Source organism: Salmo salar, chromosome 10, assembly GCF_965601325.2.
Source record: "Salmo salar chromosome 10, fSalSal1, whole genome shotgun sequence".
NCBI lineage: Eukaryota > Metazoa > Chordata > Actinopteri > Salmoniformes > Salmonidae > Salmo > Salmo salar.
The window spans coordinates 93,489,861-93,513,479 of NC_138300.1; the positions used below are offsets into that span (position 1 = coordinate 93,489,861).

The 23,619-nt window shown below is 41.7% G+C and overlaps 3 protein-coding genes across 4 annotated transcripts; 2 read left to right on the forward strand and 1 right to left on the reverse strand.

The window, feature by feature from the left end:
- The first annotated feature begins 479 nt into the window (after positions 1-479).
- si:dkey-24l11.2 (ZnF_C3H1 and zf-CHY domain-containing protein) lies at positions 480-12,831 on the forward strand. Its single transcript, XM_082957232.1, has 13 exons — positions 480-621; positions 2,578-3,267; positions 3,431-3,490; positions 3,600-3,652; positions 7,230-7,374; positions 7,575-7,730; positions 7,762-7,934; positions 8,123-8,351; positions 8,487-8,601; positions 8,710-8,830; positions 8,920-9,031; positions 9,112-9,224; positions 9,351-12,831. Exons 1-13 carry the CDS (start codon positions 592-594, stop codon positions 9,418-9,420), a joined length of 2,067 nt encoding a protein of 688 aa, XP_082813358.1. The 5' UTR covers positions 480-591; the 3' UTR covers positions 9,421-12,831.
- A 136-nt stretch (positions 12,832-12,967) lies between these two features.
- On the forward strand, positions 12,968-14,165 carry ch25hl1.1 (cholesterol 25-hydroxylase like 1, tandem duplicate 1). Its single transcript, XM_014124887.3, has one exon. The coding sequence runs from the start codon at positions 13,151-13,153 to the stop codon at positions 14,054-14,056; it is 906 nt and encodes a 301-aa protein (XP_013980362.1). The 5' UTR covers positions 12,968-13,150; the 3' UTR covers positions 14,057-14,165.
- A 1,209-nt stretch (positions 14,166-15,374) lies between these two features.
- On the reverse strand, positions 15,375-21,493 carry kti12 (KTI12 chromatin associated homolog). 2 transcript variants are annotated; one of them, XM_082956565.1, is made up of 9 exons: positions 21,043-21,493; positions 19,227-19,278; positions 19,048-19,100; positions 18,851-18,906; positions 18,520-18,599; positions 17,611-17,770; positions 17,449-17,511; positions 17,150-17,221; positions 15,375-16,499 (listed from the first exon to the last, which is right to left on the reverse strand). In XM_082956565.1, exons 1-9 carry the CDS (start codon positions 21,191-21,193, stop codon positions 16,359-16,361), a joined length of 828 nt encoding a protein of 275 aa, XP_082812691.1. In that variant the 5' UTR covers positions 21,194-21,493; the 3' UTR covers positions 15,375-16,358.
- Positions 21,494-23,619: the final 2,126 nt, after the last annotated feature.

The following is a 23,619-nucleotide window of genomic DNA, read 5'->3' on the forward strand; positions in this document are numbered from 1 at the left end:
GAGTCGTAGTAGGAGGACCATACAGTTTATTAGGCTAAAGATAAAATACGTTATTATGAACTTCACAGGGTTGTGAAAGTGCAATGTTCTCTTGGTGGTCCTTTCCAATAAATATCGAGGGTCTTATTCTTGTAACATGATGATCGATGCTTGGTAGAGTTGAAAATGCGATGGAAACACATTGAACTTGTAATTTTTATTCTGTACATGAAAACTTAAGCGAAAAAGTAAATTTTGTGTGCACAACGTCATTATGCACTGATATTATCCGCAACGGGTCAATTTTGTGGAAACACGCCACTGGTGGGAAAATGCGCATATTTTCAGATGCGGATTCTAGAATATTCACATGAAAATGTGTCAACAATTGGATGGACTGTATACAGTCTATGTAGCAATTTATGGTGCGAGTTGTGTCCATCTCACTCTATACCAGGAGGGGGCAATAAAGTATAAGAATAGTCTTCACTGCCCATGCCAGAGGAAAGAAAAACAACGTCAGCCATTGGACTTTGGCAGAAACTACTCTATCTACTGAATGCAACAAAGTAACATCAGCTTTACGGATACAAACGAATAGCAAATAGCTACATGGAACGTTCACCTGTAAACAGCGTTGAGGTATTGTACGTTATTATAAGGTGTAATAGTGTTGTTGGGCTAACTCATTCAAAATGAGTGCCATATTTTGATATTTTAGCTGGTCATGGCTAGAAGGGATGCAGTTATTTGTCAAAGTGACGTCAAAAGTCGCGTCGAGGACACTTTTTAAATTTTAGATAACACTAACCCCTTTCCTAACCTTACCCCAGTTCTCCTAACCTGCTAAGTAGTCACTGCTGACATTAGCTGCATCCCATCTAGTCAAAACCATTTAATGTGTGTTATGATTTCGCTAGCTAGTAGTAGTAGGCCTACAGTACAGAAGATGGACACTGGAGGCTATTTCTAGTGAAGTAGTTTAGTCTGATATACAGTGCATTCGGGAAGTATTCAGACCCCTTAATTTGTTCCACATTTTGTTACGTTACAGCCTTATTCTAAAATTGAATAAATAAAATGTTTGTCATCAATCTACACACTACCCCATAATGACAAAGCGAAAACAGAAATACCTTATTTACATAAGTATTCAGACCATTTGCTATGAGACTCAGGTGCATCCTGTTTCCATTGATCATCCATGATGTTTCTACAACTTGATTGGAGTCCACTTGTGGTAAATTCAATTGATTAGACATGATTTGGAAAGGCACACACCTGTCTTTATAAAGTCCCACAGTTGGCAGTGCATGTCAGAGCAAAAACCAAGCCATGAGGTTGAAGGAATTGTCCGTATAGCTCAGAGACAGGATTGTGTCAAGGCACAGATCTGAGGAAGGGTACCAAAACATTTCTGCAACATTGAAGGTCCCCAAGAACACAGTGGCCTCCATAATTCTTAAATGTAAGAAGTTTGGAACCACCAAGACTCTTCCTAGAGCCGGCCGCCCGGCCAAACTGAGCAATTGGGGGGAAGGGCGTTGGTCAGGGAGGTGACCAAGAATCCGATGGTCTCTCTGACAGAGTTCCTCTGTGGAGATGGGAGAACCTTCCAGAAGGACAAGCATCTCTGCAGCACTCCACCAATCAGGCCTTTATGGTAGAGTGGCCAGACAGAAGCCACTCCTCAGTAAAAGGCACATGACAGCCCACTTGGAGTTTGCCAAAAGGCACCTAAAGACTCTCACAACATGAGAAACAAGATTATCTGGTCTGATGAAACCAAGATTGAACTCTTTGGCCTGAATGCCAAGCGTCACATCTGGAGGAAACCAGGCACCGCTCATCACCTGGCCAATACCATCCCTACAGTGAAGCATGGTGGTAATCTGCTCAGGACCTCAGACTGCGGTGAAGGTTCACCTTCCAACAGGGTAGCGACCCAAGCACACAGCCAAGACAAAGCAGGAGTGGCTTTGGGACTTGAACTTGATAGAACATCTCTGGAGATACGTGAAAATAGCTGTGCAGTGACGCTCCCCATCCAACCTGACAGGACTTGAGAGGATCTGCAGAGAAGAATGGGAGAAACTCCCCAAATACAGGTGTACCAAGCTTGTAGCGTCATACCCAAGAAGGGATATTTATTTTTTATTTTTAATACATTTGCAAAAATGTCTAAACTTGTTTTTGCTTTGTCATTATCGGGCATTGTTTGTAGATTGATGGGGGGGGGACGACGACAATTGAATCAATTTTAGAATAAGGCTGTAATATAACAAAATGTGGAAATAGTCAAGGGGTCTGAATACTTTCCGAATGCACTGTATGTAGTTCATAGGGATGAATGACAGGATATTTGTGTCAATACACGAGTAAGAGACTGATTTATCTTATTGTGTCAATCACTGTATTATCTAATAACAAAATGTGGAAAAAGACAAGGTGTCTGAATACTTTCCGAATGCACTGTATGTCGTCTGTGACAAACTACATGTTGTATTTTCTTGTTTCAGTGATGGTCTTTTCAGTGTTTCCTACTTTGTACTCCCTGCACGTTTTCATGAATGTCATAACAAGAGTTATTTTCTATAGGTATCACCAGAGAGCAATGGGGATTCTGTCGCTCTGTGTCACAATGAGGAAGAGAGCAGGAATCAACCAGCACATGGTGGCCCTCAAGTCCAGCTGTGTCGTTTCTACTCACAGGGACGACACTGTAACTTTGGGAGGAAGTGCCGCTTCCTCCATCAAAGAGGAGATTCCACCACCCTCACCCAGGGGAAGGTAGAGAACAGGACAAACCGAAGGTCAGAACAGGAGAACCAAAGAGGGACAGGCCCTCACAGCCACCCTGGAATCACACAGCAGAATCCAGTGGTTGACAGCCCTGGAGATGTAGGCCACAGGCAGCCCTCCAAACCAAGGGCTGCTCCAACCAGAGGTGAGAGGGCCAACAATCGCCGGCCCTGTCACTATTTTCTCTCTGGGTGCTGCACCATGGAAGATAGATGTCACTACTGGCACCCACCACAGTTTCCCCTAGTTGACGACCAGCCTGTAGGAGACGGAGGCAGGCCCAGGGTGCCCCATGCCCCCCCTCCCAGTGCCCTTCAGGTGGTCAAACTGAGTGACCTGACTGACAATATCACCAGACAGCTACGGGACACTGAGATCAAGCAGCTGATAAAGCGTTTTCCTAAAGAACAGCTTATTGTGCAGGAACGGAGCGACGGCCAAGTCACCTTCTACCGAGCCACAGTACAGCCCACTGATCCAGACTGGGTAAACATTGTCTGCATTATTCCAATCCACAACTCAAGGCCTCAAAGGCCATTGTATTTTATTGTTTCTACTATGATATAGTTTTATGAACATCATAGGAATGTTACAACATGGAAAATTGTGCATAAAAACATGCTGACACACTCCTTATACTGTTTTACAGCCTTTTGACTTGAAAGACGTTGACATAATGGTGAGCTTTCCGGAAAAGTACCCACAAGAGGTAAACTCAAATCTTTGACCTACGAATCTCATCTGTTTGATTATAATCCTATTGTGTCTAGAGCTAAGACTCAAGGTGTACATTTATTTTGTAATTTTTTTTTCTCCAGGTATTTACATTAGATATACCACTGGACCAGGACTTGCCATCAGTTATGGGAAGGTGAGAGAAACTTTCTTTTATTTTCAATGGCTTTACAGTCGAAATACAATAACACTTTGATAAGTTTTGATACATTTTTCTCAATGTGTCCATCTACAACAGGCCTACAAGCCCTCAGCCCAGAGTTTTAATGATTCCAACCTAAGTGTATGTAAACTTCCGACTTCAACTGTCTGTGTATGTATACGTGTGTGTGTATGTATGTCTATGTAGACGGACACATTGAGAAAAATGTGTGTAGATCTCTCGCTCTCTCGCTCGCTCGCTCGCTCGCTCGCTCTCTCGAAGTCGGAAGTTTACATACACTTAGGTTGGAGTCATTAAAACTCATTTTTCAACCACTCCACAAATTTCTTGTTAACAAACTATAGTTTTGGCAAGTCGGTTAGGACATCTACTTTGTGCATGACACAAGTTATTTTTCCAACAATTGTTTACAGACAGATTATTTCACTTAGAATTCACTGTATCACAATTCCAGTGGGTCAGAAGTTTACATACACTAAGTTGACTGTGCCTTTAAACAGCTTGGAAAATTCCCGAAAATGATGTCATGGCTTTAGAAGCTTCTGATAGGCTAATTGACATAATTTGAGTCAATTGGAGGTGTACCTGTGGCTGTATTTCAAGGCATACCTTCAAACTCAGTGCCTCTTTGCTTGACATCATGGGAAAATCAAAAGAAATCAGCCAACACCTCAGAAAAAAATTGTAGACCTCCACAAGTCTGGTTCATCCTTGAGAGTAATTTCCAAACACCTGAAGGTACCACATTCATCTATACAAACAATAGTACGCAAGTATAAACACCATGGGACCACGCAGCCGTCATACCGCTCAGAAAGGAGATGTGTTCTGTCTCCTAGAGATGAACGTACTTTGGTGCGAAAAGTGCAAATCGATCCCAGAACAACAGCAAAGGACCCTGTGAAGATGCTGGAGGAAACGGGTACAAAAGTATCTATATCCAAAGTAAAACGAGTCCAATATCGACATAACCTGAAAGGCCACTCAGCAAGGAAGAAGCCAGTGCTCCAAAACCGCCATAAAAATGCCAGACTACGGTTTGCAACTGCACATGGGGACAAAGATCGTACTTTTTGGAGAAAAAGTCTTCTGGTCTGATGAAATGTTTCATTATGTTTGGAGGAAAAGGGGGGAGGCTTACAAGCCGAAGAACACCATCCCAACTGTGAAGCATGGGGGTGGCAGCATTATGTTGTGGGGGTGCTTTGCTGCAGGAGGGACTAGTGCAATTCACAAAATGAATGGCATCATGAGGATGGAAAATTATGTGGATATATTGAAGCAACATCTCAAGACATCAGTCAGGAAGTTAAAGCTTGGTTGCAAATGGGTCTTCCATATGGACAATGACCCTAAGCATACTTCCAAAGTTGTGGCAAAATGGCTTAAGGACAACAAAGTCAAGGTATTGGAGTGGCCATCACAAAGCCCTGATCTCAATCCTATAGAAAATGTGTGGGCAGAACTGAAAAGGCGTGTGTGCGAGCAAGGAGGCCTACAAACCTGACTCAGTTACACCAGCTCTGTCAGGAGGAATGAGCCAAAATTCACCCAACTTATCGTGGGAAGCTTGTGGAAGGCTACCCGAAACGTTTGACCCAAGTTAAACAATTTAAAGGCAATGCTACCAAATACTAATTGAGTGTATGTAAACTTCTGACCAACTGGGAATGTGATGAAAGTAAAATAATAAAAATAAAAGCTGAAATAAATAATTCTCTTTAATACTATTCTGACATTTCACATTCTTAAAATAAAGTGGTGATCCTAACTGACCTAAGACAGGGCATTTCTTCTAGGATTAAATGTTAGCAATTGTGATAGCCAAATACATTTAAACTCAGTTAAGGTGTATGTAAACTTTCCGACTTCAACAGTGTGTGTGTGTGTGTGTGTGTGTGTGTGTGTGTATATATATATATATGTCCCTTTTTCAGGACCCTGTCTTTCAAAGATAATTCGTTAAAATCCAAATAACTTCACAGATCTTCATTATAAAGGTTTAAACACTGTTTCCCATGCTTGTTCAATGAACCATAAACAATTAATGAACATGCACCTATGGAACGGTCGTAAAGACACTAACAGCTTACAGACGGTAGGCAATTAAGGTCACAGTTATGAAAACTTAGGACACTAAAGAGGCCTTTCTACTGACTCTGAAAAACACCAAAAGAAAGATGCCCAGGGTCCCTGCTCATCTGTGTGAACATGCCTTAGGCATGCTGCAAGGAGGCAGGAGGACTGCAGATGTGGCCAGGGCAATAAATTGCAATGTCCGTACTGTGAGACGCCTAAGACAGCGCTACAGGGAGATAGGATGGACAGCTGATCGTCCTCGCAGTGGCAGACCATGTGTAACAACACCTGCACAGGATCGGTACATCCAAATGTCACACCTGCGAGACAGGAACAGGATGGCAACAACAACTGCCCGAGTTACACCAGAAACGCACAATCCCTCCATCAGTGCTCAGACTGTCCGCAATAGGCTGAGAGAGGCTGGGCTGAGGGCTTGTTGGCCTGTTGTAAGGCAGGTCCTCACCAGACATCACCGGCAACAACGTCGCCTATGGGCACAAACCCACCATCACAGGTCCAGACAGGACTGGCAAAAAGTGCTCTTCACTGACGAGTCGCGGTTTTGTCTCAGCAGGGGTGATGGTCGGGTTCGCGTTTATCGTTGAAGAAATGAGCATTACACCGAGGCCTGTACTCTGGAGCGGGATCGATTTGGAGGTGGAGGGTCCGTCATGGTCTGGACCGGTGTGTTACAGCATCATCGGACTGAGCTTGTTGTCATTGCCTGCAATCTCAACGTTGTGTGTTACAGGGAAGACATCCTCCTCCCTCATGTGGCACCCTTCCTGCAGGCTCATCCTGACATGATCCTCCAGCATGACAATGCCACCAGCCATACTACTCATTCTGTGCGTGATTTCTTGCAAGACAGGAATGTCAGTGTTCTGCCATGGCCAGCGACGAGCCCGGATCTCAATCCCATTGAGCACGTCTGGGACCTGTTGGATTGGAGGGTGAGCGCTTGGGCCATTCCCCCCAGAAATGTCCGGCAACAAGCAGGTGCCAGGGTGGAAGAGTGGGGTAACATCTCACAGCAGAAACTGGCAAATCTGGTGCAGTCCATGAGGAGGAGGTGTACTGTAGTACTTAATGCAGCTGGTGGCCGCACCAGATACTGACTGTTACTTTTAACACCCCCCCCTTTGTTCAGGGATACATTATTCCATTTCTGTTAGTTACATGTCTGTGGAACTTGTTCAGTTTGTCTGTTGTTGAATCTTGTTATGATCAAACAAATATTTACACGTTAAGTTTGCTGAAAATAAACGCCGAGTTTATATATCCCAGTAATTGTGGCACAGTGATGCCGAAACGTAGGTGATTAACCCAATAAATTACTGGGAGTTTATATACAGTGTGCACAACTCTTTTTTTTAATAGGTTATAGTTTATTCGCTGTTAATCAGCACCTCTACATACAACAATTGTCTCTGGGTGTGTGCCAGCTCATGTTTTTTTATTCACATAGATATGTTGAACAAGCATCACTGGAATGGCTACAGGCTAAACATGCCACCAATCAGCTGATGGGTAAGGTGGAGCTGCTCTTCCGGCCCTTCCTTCGCTGGTTGGATCGCAGCATGGAAAGACTGTTCACTGAGGGAGCCAGGCAGGTGAGACTGTAGACTGGTATAAAAACAGAGTTCCATTTATGTTAGTCTACTTAGTATGATATCTTCCTGGTAACCTCTGTTTTCCATGAGAGACTGTGGTGATGTTATGAATTTTCTGTGTTGTATTACTTTATTTCCTTTAAACTACTTAACTTGACAGCAGCGTTCCAATCCTTTCTCTCTTTTAAATCTCTCCTCAGCTGAAAAAAGACATGGAGATAGCAAAGGCTGGAATTCAGTTTGTGCCATACCAGAAGCTCCAGGCAACCGTGTACAAAGAGCCTGCCGCTGATGACACGCCTGACCCTGTCCTCCACACGGCAACTGATGAGGAGAGCAGAGAAGGAGAAGATGAGTGGAAAAAACTATTGGTCCCTGGCGTGTGATGATGATGATGATGATGATGGTGTTAGTGATGAAGAGGACCAGGGGAAGGTGGAGAATATTAAGCTCAGTGAGCCCCGCAGAGGAACAGAGGTGAAGCTCCTGGGCCTGAGGCTGGGAGAGGGCACGGCGACCGTGGTCGCCACACAGATCACTGTGTGTCTGCAGTGCAGCAGGTGAGCAGACAGACTGTCCTCCACTGATGACATCTTCTTTAGCCTACACTGTATCTCACATTTTCCCCTTGGAATATTGCCTATAGGAGGAAAGATTAAACTTATCTGCAGTATTTTTTTTGGTGTTGATGGGACTTGGAGATGTGACATAAGTGTGTGTCTGTCAATCCTGTGTGTGTTGTTTACAGGTGTAAGGTGACAGCAGACCTGACTCTAAATGGCAGGAACCCCTGCACGGCCCAGTGTGAGAAGTGTAACGCAGGGATCAGTGCTGCTTTCAGACCCAGCATGCTGCACCACTACAGTGACGTCCTGGGCTATCTGGACCTGGGCACCGCTGCTCCTGTGGACCTGGTCCTGCAGGACTGTGATCTGGTCATTGTCTGCCTCAACTGCTCCAAAGAGGGACCTGTGAAGGTCACCAACACTCTGTTTATTGCTCCATTCTTGTTTTATGATGATGAAAGTATTTATATCTGGTTGAAGTTTTGATCTAAGATGGTCTGTTCTGTTATTTGATTAGTCTGATTTTGTGTATTATTTTGTCTGCAGAACCTTTTGTATGGCCAGAGCAAGGAGTTCAACTGTCAGCACTGTCACAGCAAACTCAGCATCCTGGTTGACAGCACACGATTCCAGTACATTCCGCCACGCAAAGAGAAAACCGGTCAGAAACAAAGGCCTATAGTAGGATTTTAATGATGAAACATGGAAGAAGGTTAAACCGCTGTTTTGGCTATTCTGTCTGTAATACATAGTTGACTGTACTGTACAGGGCACAGTGACTCTTCACTGACCTATCGGCGTAACATAAGGGACCCCGCCATACAGATGGGGAAACCACTACCTGAGAAGGGATCCTGCAAACACTACAGACAGAGTCATCGCTGGCTCAGGTTCTTAGCGACCTCTTTCCCCTTAACATCATTTTGTGTTGCCAAAGTAAACTTTGCTGGTGAGTGACATCCCATGGGTGTGCTCTCAGGTTCTCATGCTGTGGCCGGGCCTACCCCTGTGACGTGTGTCATGACGAGGACCAGGACCACCTCATGGAGCTGGCCACCAGGATGATCTGTGGTCACTGCTGTAAAGAGCAGGTAAGCTGCCTCGATGGCTAGAGTAGTGCATCTCCATATGCTAGATTTCAACCCTAAACTGCTGTTGTCCTTACTTGTAGCCGTACAGCAATGGGAAGCCCTGTGTCAGCTGTGGAGGCATGATGACGAGAGGAGCCTACACCAGTCACTGGGAGGGAGGACTGGGGTGCAGGAGCAAAGTCAAAATGAGCAGGTACTATACTGTGCACACACACTGATGTCTAAACACATCATTTTACTTTAAAACTAAAATACATTATATTTTTGTTCAAACCTGATGAAATTGTGCATTCATAAATCTATTTTCTCTCATTTACAGAAATGATAAACACAAGTATGCCAACACAAACAAAACTATTTCACGGAAAGCAGCCAGCGAAAAGAAATAATCAGAGACAACATGTTAACGTTATGGCAGTGGTTGATCAGGCTTGCTCTGTGTGATTCAAGGGCAACTCTTCTATCATTGCATTATTGATTTCTAATAAATCAAGTATTGTAATGTTATCCAGCTGATGTGATTGGTGAGAAGTGTTAACATTGTTGTGAGGATTGAGCCCTGGTCCTGGAGTAGCACTCAGCCTTGTTGCCCTGGTGTGAACATGCAACAGAACACTCTACGGTACAGTACAAGTAACCCTGGTGCTTGAGCTCATTGTAATTACAGACACTCCCATTTTGTTTCTTATCTCTGTAACAGCCTCCCCAAGTGCCTTGTAAAATCAGTGCAATGCCCTATATTTACAGTAGACTCTTTAGTGTTGCCACTTTTCCAATTCTCTCACAATTTAACCCACTCATCATTTAAGGATGAGTGCTATCCCACTGGGCACAATCGTTAATTCAATGTTTAGTTTTGATTTACATTTGGTTAAGTTGTGAATGCGAATTCAATGTAAAATCAACAAAAAATGTCACTGTGTAATTGGATTTAGGTTTGAAAAAAAAATACTAAATTCCCTTACGTTGACTTTTTGCAAATCCGATCAGTTTTCCACATTGATCTACGGGATCGGTGTTCCTAAACCGGGACAGTCGTTGCTCAATATTCGATATTGTAACTAGAATGACATTGTAAACAACAGGAACATAGACATGTCTTATGGCCAGAAAGCTTACATTTTTGTTAATCTAACTGCGGTGTCCAATTTACAGTAGCTATTATGACAACAAAAATACCATGCTATTGTTTGAGGATAGTGCACAACAACAAAACACATCATGGCAACTGGTTTGATACATTCACCTCTGAAGGTAAATAATATAGTTACATTCAGTAATCTTGCTCTGATTTGTCATCCTGAAAGTCCCAGAGAGAGTGTAGTTTTGTTTGAAAAAATGTATTCAAATGTAGGAACTGGCTCCACCCCACACTGCTTCCATCTTGTGGACAACATCTAAATTACATCTAAAATCCTATCTGAGTGTATGGCCTTTCTCTTGCTTTTCAAAGATGATGGAACAAAAAAACATTTTTGAAAACACATGTTTTTTGGTTTGTATTATCTTTTACCAGATCTAATGGGTTATATTCTCCTACATTCATTTCACATTTCCACAAATGTCAAAGGGTTTTCTTTGAAATGGTATCAAGAATATGCATAGCCTTGCTACAGGCAGTTAGATTTGGGCATGTAATTTTTTACGAAAATTGAAAAAAAGGGTCCGAACCTTTTTAATGTCATCACATAATTATTTTTGTTGAAATGACATGGAAACGATAATGATTCAACCCGTTTTTACCCAGTGGGATGCAACTGTGTTCTGTTTCTCAGAACTGTGTTTTTGAGTCTTTTAGGTGGGCAGGCTAGACAAAATCTTGGGAGTTTGACTATGTGGATAGAATAGCTGTGCCATAGGTTTGTTCCCTTGACCTTAATTAAGTAGCTCCACAAACAGATTATTAGGTAAGATTACATCAGGTTAGGCTACATAATGATTAAGTAAGATTACATTGGGGGAAAAAAGTATTTGATCCCCTGCTGATTTTGTACGTTTGCCCACTTACAAAGAAATGATCAGTCTATAATTTTAATGGTAGGTTTATTTGAACAGCGAGAGACAGAATAACAACAAAAAATCCAGAAAAATGCATGTAAAAAATGTTAGAAAATGATTTGCATTTTAATAAGGGAAATAAGTATTTGACCCCTCTGCAAAACATGACTTAGTACTTGGCGGCAAAACCCTTGTTGGCAATCACAGAGGTCAGACGTTTCTTGTAGTTAGCCACCAGGTTTGCACACATCTCAGGAGGGATTTTGTCCCACTCCTCTTTGCAGATCTTCTCCAAGTCATTAAGGTTTCGAGGCTGACGTTTGGCAACTGGAACCTTCAGCTCCCGCCACAGATTTTCTATGGGATTAAGGTCTGGAGACTGGCTAGGCCACTCCAGGACCTTAATGTGCTTCTTCTTGAGCCACTCCTTTGTTGCCTTGGCCGTGTGTTTTGGGTCATTGTCATGCTGGAATACCCATCCACGACCCATTTTCAATGAGCCTGGCTGAGGGAAGGATGTTCTCACCCAAGATTTGACGGTTCATGGCCCCGTCCATCGTCCCTTTGATGCAGTGAAGTTGTCCTGTCCCCTTAGCAGAAAAACACCCCCAAAGCATAATGTTTCCACCTCCATGTTTGACGGTGGAGATGGTGTTCTTGGGGTCATAGGCAGCATTCCTCCTCCTCCAAACACGGCGAGTTGAGTTGATGCCAAAGAGCTCCAATTTGGTCTCATCTGACCGCAACACCTTCACCAGTTGTCCTCTGAATCATTCAGATGTTCATTGGCAAACTTCAGACGGGCATGTATATGTATTCTTGAGCAGGGGGACCTTGCGGGCGCTGCAGGATTTCAGTCCTTCACGGCGTAGTGTGTTAATAAAATTGTTTTCTTGGTGACTATGGTCCCAGCTGCCTTGAGATCATTGACAAGATCCTCCCGTGTAGTTCTGGGCTGATTCCTCACCGTTCTCATGATCATTGCAACTCCACGAGGTGAGATCTTGCATGGAGCCCCAGGCCGAGGGATATTGACAGTTCTTTTGTGTTTCTTCCATTTGTGAATAATCGCACCAAATGTTGTCACCTTCTCACCAAGCTGCTTGCCGATGGTCTTGTAGCCCATTCCAGCCTTGTGTAGGTCTACAATCTTGTCCCTGACATCCTTGGAGAGCTCTTTGGTCTTGGCCATGGTGGAGAGTTTGGAATCTGATTGATTGATTGCTTCTGTGGACAGATGTTTTTTTTTACAGGTAACAAGCTGCGGTTAGGAGCACTCCCTTTAACAGTGTGCTCCTAATCTTAGCTCGCTACCTGTATAAAAGATACCTGGGAGCCAGAAATCTTTCTGATTGAGGGGGGTCAAATACTTATTTCCCTCATTAAAATGCAAATCAATTTATAACATTTTAGACATGCGTTTTCTGGATTTTTTTGTTATTTTGTCTCTCACTGTTCAAATAAACCTACCATTAAAATTATAGACTGATCCTTTCTTTATCAGTGGGCAAACGTACAAAATCAGCAGGGGATCAAATACTTTTTTCCCCCACTGTACATATGATTGGAATCTATGACTAAATTAACTCACTAATCTTCTAAAATAATTTAAGAGCACATGGAGCAATGAACAGATGGAAAATAACAGATTTCATGGACTCAACTAATGCTATTGAGAATCAAAATGATGATTGACCATTGTTATATGAATAGGTCACCATGGTGGTCTTGAATTGAAATACAAATCTGTAAGAAGTGAATGTTGTGGATATTATCAATTTAATAAATTATACTGATTAAGATGCCTTGCAATTGAGTTTTAACTTGATAGGTAACATGGATAATTAACTCAAGCAGGGATCAACATATCTGTATCTGGTACAATATGACCATGTTTAATAAGCTGATTTTTAATAAGCTGCCTGTTGGGATAAACTGCCAGTGGGAGGACAGTGTTGCAGGCACGAACTTGGAACTGGTCAGTGTCGAAAGGTTTGTGTGTGTTCCGGAAGATTAACAAAATCCACCAGAGAAGGACTTATTGTTGAAATTATATGTAAAAAACAGCTGTCTCAATGATGTGAGAGCCAAGTCCTTAGCTCAGCACTATATAAAGGGAGAATGTCTTCTCTCTGCACATTACAGCCACAGGCATCCAGAGTAACCAGGATGTTGAACATCAGCAAGGTTCAGCTGCCTTTGCAGCTTCCTACCTTCTCCAGATCCTCCGATAGGCTTCTGCAACCTCTATGGGACTATTTCCTTTTCAACCACTACTTTCTCATCTCCTCTCCCTTCTTTCCTGTCATACTCTGCTTCTCCAGTTACTTCTTCTCCAGTCTCCCCTTTGCTGTACTAGACCTCCTGGGAGACAAGGTCCCCTCCATTCACCGCTACAAGATCCAGCAAGAGAGACGTCCAACCATGAGGATGATGGCAAAGAGCTTCGGAAGGGCTGTGTATAACCACTTGATCTTTGTTTTGCCTGCTGTGCTGACTCAGACCTGCTTTATGCCTTCAGTGGCGCTGCCTTCCAGTGCTCCAACTATGGTAGAGGTTCTCATTGATGGACTTGCTGCCCTTCTTCTTTTTGACACCCAGTACTATATGTGGCACTTTGTGCACCACAAGCATCCACAACTGTATCGGTGGGTCCATGCCATCCACCACGAATACATGGCACCCTTTTCCTGGAACACCCAACAAATCAGCATTCCAGAACTGTTAACAGTGGGATTCTGGAGCAACCTGGACCCCATCCTGCTGAAATGCCACCCTTTTACAACCTGGTGCGTCACCATCTTCAGTATCTGGATGTCAGTGGAGGACCACATAGGCTATGACCTGCCATGGGCTCTCAACCACCTGGTACCATTTGGTCTGTTAGGAGGAGCACCAGCTCATGACATGCACCACCAGAAGCCCAACAGTAATTATGCACCTTTCTTCAGCCACTGGGACAGGCTATTTGGCACTGCCATCCTGCCAGGGAAAATAACTGAGAAAAAAGTTGTGTATTCACTGTAAATTGGACCATTCATTATAATTTTGATTACCCTCATGCTTACATGTTAATTAGAATGTATTTGTTATTCTTAGTACTTTACCGACATCAATTGTATTAAAATGTACTCAACTTTTATACACGTAAAGTTTTTCTAAAATGATTAATCATATGAAAATATAATTGGTAGAATAAGAGCAAAGGTAATGGTCCTTAGTAATACAACTATACAGCAAACTCCAAGTTTAACTTTTGCCCCAGAGGATGGAAGCAAACCATTTTTTAAATCACATTATGTCATGCATGTTCAGTCTGATTCATCAAATAACATTCTACACCATGCAGCATAAATTTGCTAATTCTTACATAAAAGATTATTTCGGTCTTTCAAGAGGTACAGCTTAGTCAGGATGTTCCTGTTTTCCTCTGGTTAGAAGGGTTTAGGAGATTTCTAATCAACAAATCCACTGTTTGTTTGCCAGGGTCAAGTTGAGCCAAGGGTCAAGGTTGAAGTACAGGACAAGAACATTTGAGCCAATTAGAGAAAGTTGCTGTTAATCCATAGCTATGTAACAGAACTTGGTTAAACCAGAAATCTAGTATGATATAACTTATAGAGCCATATAAACTGGCATAGCTCATTGGGTGATCGAAAAAGACAGTTCCAAAGCATCCAAATAAATGGACCACTCTAGATTTTATTTATTTTACCTTTATTTAACTAGGCAAGTCAGTTAAGAACAAATTCTTATTTTCAATGAGGAACAATGGGTTAACTGCCTTGTTCAGCGGCAGAACGACAGTTTTTTACCTTGTCAGCTCAAGGATTTGATCTTGCAACCTTTCGGTTACTAGTCCTACACTCAAACCAATAGGCTACCTGCAACCTTATAATGAATTGATAAGGTAAGGAGAATAAAATAAATGGACCGCTCTACATGAATTGATAAGGTAAGGAGAATAAAATAGATGTATTATGGCATCCTGTTATTCTGTAGCCTACACCATTTTCAGATCACGTTGGACCTGGAGCGGAAGCCTTAAGGTCAGGGAGGTACTAATAAGGGGATGGGGACTTAAAAAAAAAAAACTGGGTTAGCACAAAGACTTGTCCACTGCCATCTGCATTTAGTCTGAATGATTGACAGAGTGGACTTTGTTCCAATGTCTCCCTAGGAACAAAGGCAAGGCAATCTGAAAAGCACAGGGTGATAATGCAAAGCCTATGGGCTCACTGGTCATTAATGAGAAACCACTGAGATGGAATAGAACTACACAAGGAAAACATGTTAGCTTTCTAAATGCTTTAGGAATATTCAAGAAAATAAATGTCAGTGTTGCTCTCATCAAAATCGACATTTTACTCTTTCAAACAAGCCCTTATTGCAATTACAGTAGCATCAGCAGGCATACGATGACATTAATGTAATTGATAAGACAAAGTGTTTCAATTAGCAGGCAGCAAAGCCTAACTTGGGAAGTGGTCACACGTCAGGCTAAAACAATGAAGCATCAAACACCTCTGAAATAGTCTCAGCAGTAGGATAGAATTATCCTGCTTACGTCAGGGACCATCAACTAGATTCAGCCGCAGGCCAATTCATTGTACATCCCCACAGACCCACTGCTTTGAGTACTGAAGCCACAAGTGAACTGACATTTTGTATTGTGCTGTATTCCCACTGAAAACAGCTAACAAAATCCCTGACTTTCCTATTGTACAGGGTAGTGCATGTTTCAAAAAACATTCAGCTATGATTCTTAAATGTCAGTGTATGGTTTTGTAGTTTTGTATTATGAATTTAATGGATTATACATTGCACCCACAATGTTAGACTAGTATAGAAATGAAATCAATAATCAATGCGTATTGACAAATATAAAATATTATAAACTAAGAAATTGAGCAGTCATGCAGTGTCACTTTAATCTCTGCTTAGTGTAAAGACTGCTTAGTATACTAAACAAATGGGGAAAACCCCAATAGAAACATCTTGCATTAGCCTCCTAACTAATAAGGACAAAAATAAGCTGGATAAAGAATATTTATACTGTACTAATTAATAGACCGACTGTTACAGATTACCCCAAAAACCTGCCAGATAACTACTCTGTAATAAGTTTGCGGTCTTATATAATTTTGTGAAACATTAACAGCTAAATATGATAATTTTTGATTCATACCAAAAGGGCAACCTCGATGGAGCCTCAAACACAAAAAGATACTAAAAATGAATGTACTTGTCTCAGACAATGTAAATATATCATACAAGGCATTCCCTTAATTTTATTGACCTGAACCAAAGGCGTTAAAATAAAAAGTCATCAATGTATACTCTTGTTTAGATACTGTACAAACATGTTAGCAATGTGTCCGATATTCTCTGTCGGGTGCATCTTGGTGTAGCTGATGAACTGGCGTCGTAGTTTCCGGAGCTCTGCCATGTTTAGACTTCTGGTCAGTTCTATGTTTGACATCAGGTTAAGGAAACACAGTGATAAACACTCATGAATTCTCTGATGTGTCAGAGCTGAAAGCAAGGTTACGGTATCGAATACATTTGGCTTCGGCCCCTTTATGTCCCGAAACCACAATTTGAAGAGATGAATGTATGCTTTCAGAAGGCTGTGAAGAAATGTCATCTCTCTGAAGACAATCAATATTCAACTCACATTTTGTAGTTCAAGACTCCACTAGCACTACTTTGCCTGTGCTATGTTGTTCAAAGTGAGCTGCAGGGGGAACAACAAAGTACAGGTTTCTGAGTCTGCTTCGGAATCCTGATAAAAGCCAGTCGCCATGCTTCCAATGATTTGGTCCCAATCTCAAACATCCTATGTGCTTGATGGCGAGACCTTTCTGGTGGCTCAGTTGCTGCGCCACCAACTGCATCAAATGAAATATACTCTTTGATGGATATCCATTTATCCACAGCCCCATGCTAAGAGGTCCAGTTATTTGATAAAAGATTACTTTAACCCCTGTTTGTGCTAGACTGTTGTGAGGTGGTGATTAAAATAAAAAGAATACATCAATGAGAGACTGTCAAATAAATAATACATTTTAGAAGGAGGAGGGGGGTATATGTGAGCAACATGCAAAATGTGGCAAAGGATATCTTTTCTGTAGCTCCTGGAACAGCAATGAGATCCCCTGGAACACTTGTCTTCTGGGAGTTGAGAATTGCCTGGGACAAACAGAAAGAGTCAATATACATTCTTCCAACAGACAGCATTGCAGACAGTATTTAATAACACAACTGAAGCAATAATGTTGTGCATTAAAAAATAATCAATTCAACAAATGATCCTGAAAGAAAAACAGAGAAACAACAGAAGAAAACAGCAGGGGGGTGACCAATGCAGGGATTGAAAAAACAATAAAAGGAAGTTACTGATAAATATGAAGGCTCACCATCAACACATCTTGTGTGACTTTGTCCAGCTCATACAAGAAGTTTGTAGATGACAGTGGTTGCTGCAACAGATGGATGAAAAACTTCACTTAAAACCTGAAACTACCAACTGCATGCAGAAACATGACTTTGTGATTTATACATGTAAACAAGTTTCTTACACTCTGTGTCGACTGGTTAGGAGGGGGTGCTTTCCTTTTGAAGATGGCATCAGAGATGGCTTCAAATGGAAGTGTGTCTTCTTTCTGAACGGTGAAAAGTGGGCTGTCCCATCTGTTCCTGGAGTCTGGAGTTTCAAATCTCAGCACCAGCGCATCTAGGCTGTGAAAGCAAAAGCAGAACCAAAGACCATGAGTCTGCAAGTCACATTAGCAAATGGAATTTCACTCATGCATCTAATTGAAGCCTGTGACTTTTCATTGTGCATATAATGGTGATAATGTAAATGACTAAAATATAATTGTAAATCAGGGCTCCCGAGTGGCGCAGCGGTCTAAGGCACTGCATCGCTGGCAACCCTGGTTCGATTCCAGGCTGTATCAGAGCCGGCCGTGATTGGGAGTCCCATAGGGCAGCGCACAATTGGCCCAGCGTTGTCCGGGTTTGGCCGTCATTGTAATTAAGAATTTGTTCTTAACTGACTTGCCTAGTTAAATAAAGGTTACAAATGCAATGTACTGATATGAGATTGTGATTTATTTTATTGATTATGTATTTCTTTCCTTTTGTTTCCATAAAAACCTATTTAGGGACAGGTGTTGAAAATTAGCGTAAACTACAAAACACTATAGTGCAATGCATCAGACAATTGTTTAATTTGTCAATGTGTTTCCCTACCGAATAGAAATACATTAAATGTTGCCAATAACACAACATGAGCAAGAATTAGGCACCAATGGTATCTTAAAACGTTTTCAAAAAGTAGTCTGCATTTGTTAAAATGTGGATGGCTATGTTGTTTAGACATACAATGACTCATTGAGAACAAGGCGGGTCTTTGAGCAGTACTGTCATTAGCTCTTATAAATCATGTGAGCAAAATAAAAATTGTCCAAGGGAAAGTAACTTACATCTCCTGAGTGTACTGCTCTTCAACATCCCTTTCTGTGTTCCATGTTGAGCTCACTTCGGCTGACGTCAAACAGTAAACCTTCATGAATAAATATGGTACATTTAAAAGAGGTAAATCTCAGTGTCACCGAGAAAACAAATCTCATGAATTAAAGAAAGCATATTTTGAATGGTAGCGTACACCTAAACGACATAAGCACTGTACGCCATGGTGCTCCTAAATTTGAAACAGAGTGCAAACTCCACCCACCCATAATGGCTATTCTACCCCAAGGGGTATCATGCACAGCCACTTAAAATCATGTTTTCCATCAACAACATATTACATACCAGACAGTGAGGCGTCTGTGTGTGTTTGATCAGACAAAAAAGTTCATATCTGTAACCTAATGGATTACAATAGAAGAAACACAAATTTAAAGACTTTTAGGTTGGGTGGCTATGGCACCTTATTGCCATAGCCACCCACACACTTTTATTTGTAATATTGATCAAAATCAATTATAAAAAAACAAATGAACATTTACCTTTGATATAGTTCAATGAATCCAGAATTACAATATCCTCTTTGTTGATTCTCCTAATGCAATAAAGCAACATTTTTTATGAATTCTTATCTGTAACTTCAAAACAAATCAAATTTGATTCTGGAAATAGAGGCAGCAACGTTACACAACGTTACACAATCTATGAGCAGTACACTCACCTCTCTGCTTCAGCTCTTAGAGATCCTCTTACATTTTTCTCATTCTGAGAATCTGTGACACATATATCAACAATGTTAATATGTGAGCTGGAACTACAATCAATATCCTATTTATTGGCTATCGCTTCACTGTTGTTAATACATAAGGGGAGGAATTTATGGGTCAATATTGGCACATGCTGCATTCACGTGCTAGTTGGAACTAGGAAACTCAGAAATGTCCAAAGTGCTAACTGGTTGTAGACTGAACATAAATATAAACACAACATGTCAAGTGTTGGTCCCATGTTTCATGAGCTGAAGTAAAAAAAAAAAAAAAGCTTATTTCTCTCAAATTTTGTGCACAAATTTGTTTACATCCCAGTTAGTGAGCATTTTTCCTTTGCCAAGATAATCCATCCACCTGACAGGTGTGGCATATCAAGAAGCTGATTAAACAGCATAATCCTTACACACGTGCACCTTGTGCTGGGGACAATAAAAGGCCACTAAAATATGCAGTTGTCACACACAACACAATGCCACAGATGTCTCAAGTTGAGGGAGTGTGCAATTGGCATGCTGATTGCAGGAATGTCCAACAGAGTTGGTGCCAGAGAATTTAATGTTAATTTCTCTACCATAAGCTGCCTCCAACATTGTTTTAGAAAATTTGGCAGTACGTCCAACGGCATCACAACCGCTGACTGCATGTAACCACGCCAGCCCAGGACCTCCACATCCTGCTTCTTCACCTGCAGGATGGTCATACACGAGCTACCCGGACAGCTGATGAAACAGTGGGTTTGCACAACCAATGAATTTCTGCACAAACTGTCATAGGGAGATCCTCTGCGTGCTTGTCGTCCTCACCAGGGTCTTGACCTGACTGCAGTTTGGCGCGTAACCTACTTCAATGGACAAATATTAACCTTTGATGGCCACTGGCATGCTGGAAGTGCGTTCTTCACAGATTAATCCCGGTATCAACCAGGCAGATGGTAGACAGCATCGTGTAGGCGAGCGGTTTGCCCTATGGTGGTTATGGGCAGGCATATGCTACGGACAATTAACACAATTTTATCAATGGCAATTTGAATGCACATTGTCATACCATTCATTCGCTGCCATCACCTCATGTTTCAGCATGACAATGCATGGCCCCATGTCGCAAGGATTGGTACACAATTCCTGGAAGCTGAAAATGTCTGTTCTTCCATGGCCTGCATACTCAGACACGTCACTCATTGAGCATGTTTGGGATGCTCTGGATCGAAGTGTACGACAGTGTTCCAGCCAATATCCAGAGATTTCGCACAGCCATTGAAGACTGGGACAACATTCCACAGGCCACAATCAACAGCCTGATCAACTGTATTGTCGAAGATGTCGTGATGCATGAGGCAAATGTTCACACCATATAGACTAGTTTTCTGATACGTTAGCTAGCTATGCTAGAACAGCAAGTTAGAACCACAGAACTACAATTAATTATATTATATTTCTATAATCTCGGGAACAGTCGGTACAGAAAGGAGTGTAGGCTACATGCATGGCAACAGCAACATTGCCCAGAACAAAGTGGTTGGGCTGTGGAGACCGCTGAGGGGAGGACAGCTCATAATGTCTGAAACGGAGCCAATGGAGTGGCATCAAAAACATGGAAACCGTCTATTTGATACCATTCCGCTCCAATCATTACCATGAGCCCGTTCTCCTTAATTAAGGTGCCACCAACCTCTTGTGGTTGAAAGGCATATGTGAGCTAGCTACTGTTAGCTAAGACGTTTAGCTAGCTAACAACTGTAGCAAGATAATCAGCTAACTTTCAGCATACCTGCGTATACAGCGTTCTTCTCAATTCCCAACGTTCCATCCCCTACATTGTGAACCTTTCTCTCTGTATTCTGTTCAAAGTATTGCTGTAATTCCACCGCTCTTCGTGTTTTGCCACTACATGGAAAACCACACATTACTATGAGCGGCATAATGCTAAAAACACATGCAACTAGCTAGGCATAAACCCGGAAGTAGTATCCGGAAGTTATAACCACAGCCAGTCAACCCCATAAAGTAAAAAATAAGAAAAAACTATTTCCACAAAGTATCTTCTTAAAACCTGATATAAAACCTAATCGCAATCACACTGCTAACCATATGCCTAAACCTAACATCAAATTAAGACAAAAAAGCGAATTTTTGTTTTCTATAATTTTTAGGACAGCAATTCTGACTTTGTGGCTGTTCTATCTAGTGGAAACCATTGGTTAGTTGTTTTTTCTCGCCTTCCACAATCTTGGGTGTGAAGCCGGTGGTGAAAGTATGGTCCGTCAGGTATGACGTCCCGGTGTTGTGCAGAAAAGCTCCCCCTTCGCGTGAACGCGCACGCCTGCAAAAGAAATAGTGGTGGTACGCCATACCGGTAAAACATGAGTCTGTCACAATCATTCAAACAAAATGTCAGGAAACTGGACTATAACACCATTATCGATGCCTATTATTAGGCTACCTTATGTCAGAGAAATTAGCAAATGGACTTAAACTGGTGATATAGCCTAAACTCCAAAATCCGATGTGGTTCTAAGAGAACATTTACATTTTGCCAAGGCAGAGGTGATTGGCAGACACCGAGATGCGCGCGGACAGCATTCTGGCCTAATGACAATCTCGAAATGTCATTACACTTTTTGGTGTTTTGTGTAAAATATGTATCTTTCCATTCACCACTGTTTGGAGGTTGGAAACATGTTGCGAGTGGATGAACGTGTAGCCTAGTAAAGGAGCCATTTGAAGTGACTGTTTGACAATCAGATGAAAACATAATGTGTTTACGCCAGAATATAAGGTTACATTTTAAAAGTTAAATGACAAATCTTTACTACTACACCTATAGAGATCCTATTGAATTAAAAGAGATTGTATGTCATTCTATGATTAGGCTACATTTTTGGGGGCGCGTGCACACATTGGAGGTCCCATACTGGGAATAAATTAATTCAATGTGCTTTTATCCATGGTGTGAAATGGAGTGGTCGGCTCGCGATCCAGGTTTCTGGCGCGCCCGACTCGTCTATCACTGTCATTACTATATTGAACAAAAATATAAATGCAAAATTGTCATTGATTTTACGGAGTTACAGTTAATATGAGGAAATCAGTCAATTGAATTAAAGCCATTAGATCCTAATCTATGGATTTCACATGACTGGGAATATAGATATGCATCTGTTGGTCACAGATACCTTGAAAAACAATGGGCCTCAGGATCGCATCAATGTATTGTTGTGCATTCAAATTTCCATCGATAAAATGCAATTGTGTTCGTTGTCCGTAGTTTCATGCAGTACTCTTCACAACGTTTACATCAGCAAATCGCTCGCCCACATGACACCATACACGTGGTCTGCCAGTTGTGAAGCTGGTTGGACCTTCTGCCAAATTATCTAAAGCCACATTGAAGGCGGTTTATGGTAAAGAAATTAACATTACATTCTCTGGCAACAGTTCTGGTGGACATTCCCTTAGCCAGCATCAGTGGCAGAACTAGAGTTGTATACATGGGTTGGCCAAGGCTACTTCAGGGGGTGAATAGACCATGACAGAAAATGTGTGTGTAACCCTAACCTGGCATCTAAGGAGCATGAATGAATCCTATGATTGCTGATTAGAGGTAGAAGTGATATTTCACTTAACCTGGGGTTCTTCAATGTGGCAGATAGTGTGGTCCAAAAGGGTTACTTCACTATAATTCTTCAACATACTATGAATAGTCACTGTCTCTACCTTAGAACTGCAGCTCAATTTCTTTCTCTCTCTCTCTCTCTCTCTCTCTCTCTCTCTCTCTCTCTCTCTCTCTCTCTCTCTCTCTCACACACACACACTGTACTCACATACTGAAGAGACTTGGGTCACTCTGTTTTCATGAATATATAATCTGGGTCTATAAGTGTTGAACATCCAAAGTATTGTCAGAAAATAAAGCTCAAGCACCAAGGAGATAAGATAGCATTTGTGTGTTACATAAATTGCATTGTTTATTTACAAAAAAAACACACTGCAATTTGACATACCAGGCATAAAAAATATAAAAAATTTTGGTGCCCATCAATATTACAAACTTACAGTATCATATTTATGCTCATATATATTATGTTAACTAATAGCAAAGAAAAGTTTTGGAATTGTCCTAATCAAGACCAAATTAAATCTGTGTGACATGATACCCTTTGGATTTATCATTTTAGAATGTCGGTGTCCTAGCTAGTACACAATGCAGGTTTTAATCATGACCAGAGGGACCGCCTAAGTGCCAAATTATCCTAGGTAGATTTAAAACAGCATAATTCTGCAGTTCTGGTGAGAACTGGCTAAATGTTTCACAAACTCATCCATGTTAAGGGAGCGTGCCCTCCTT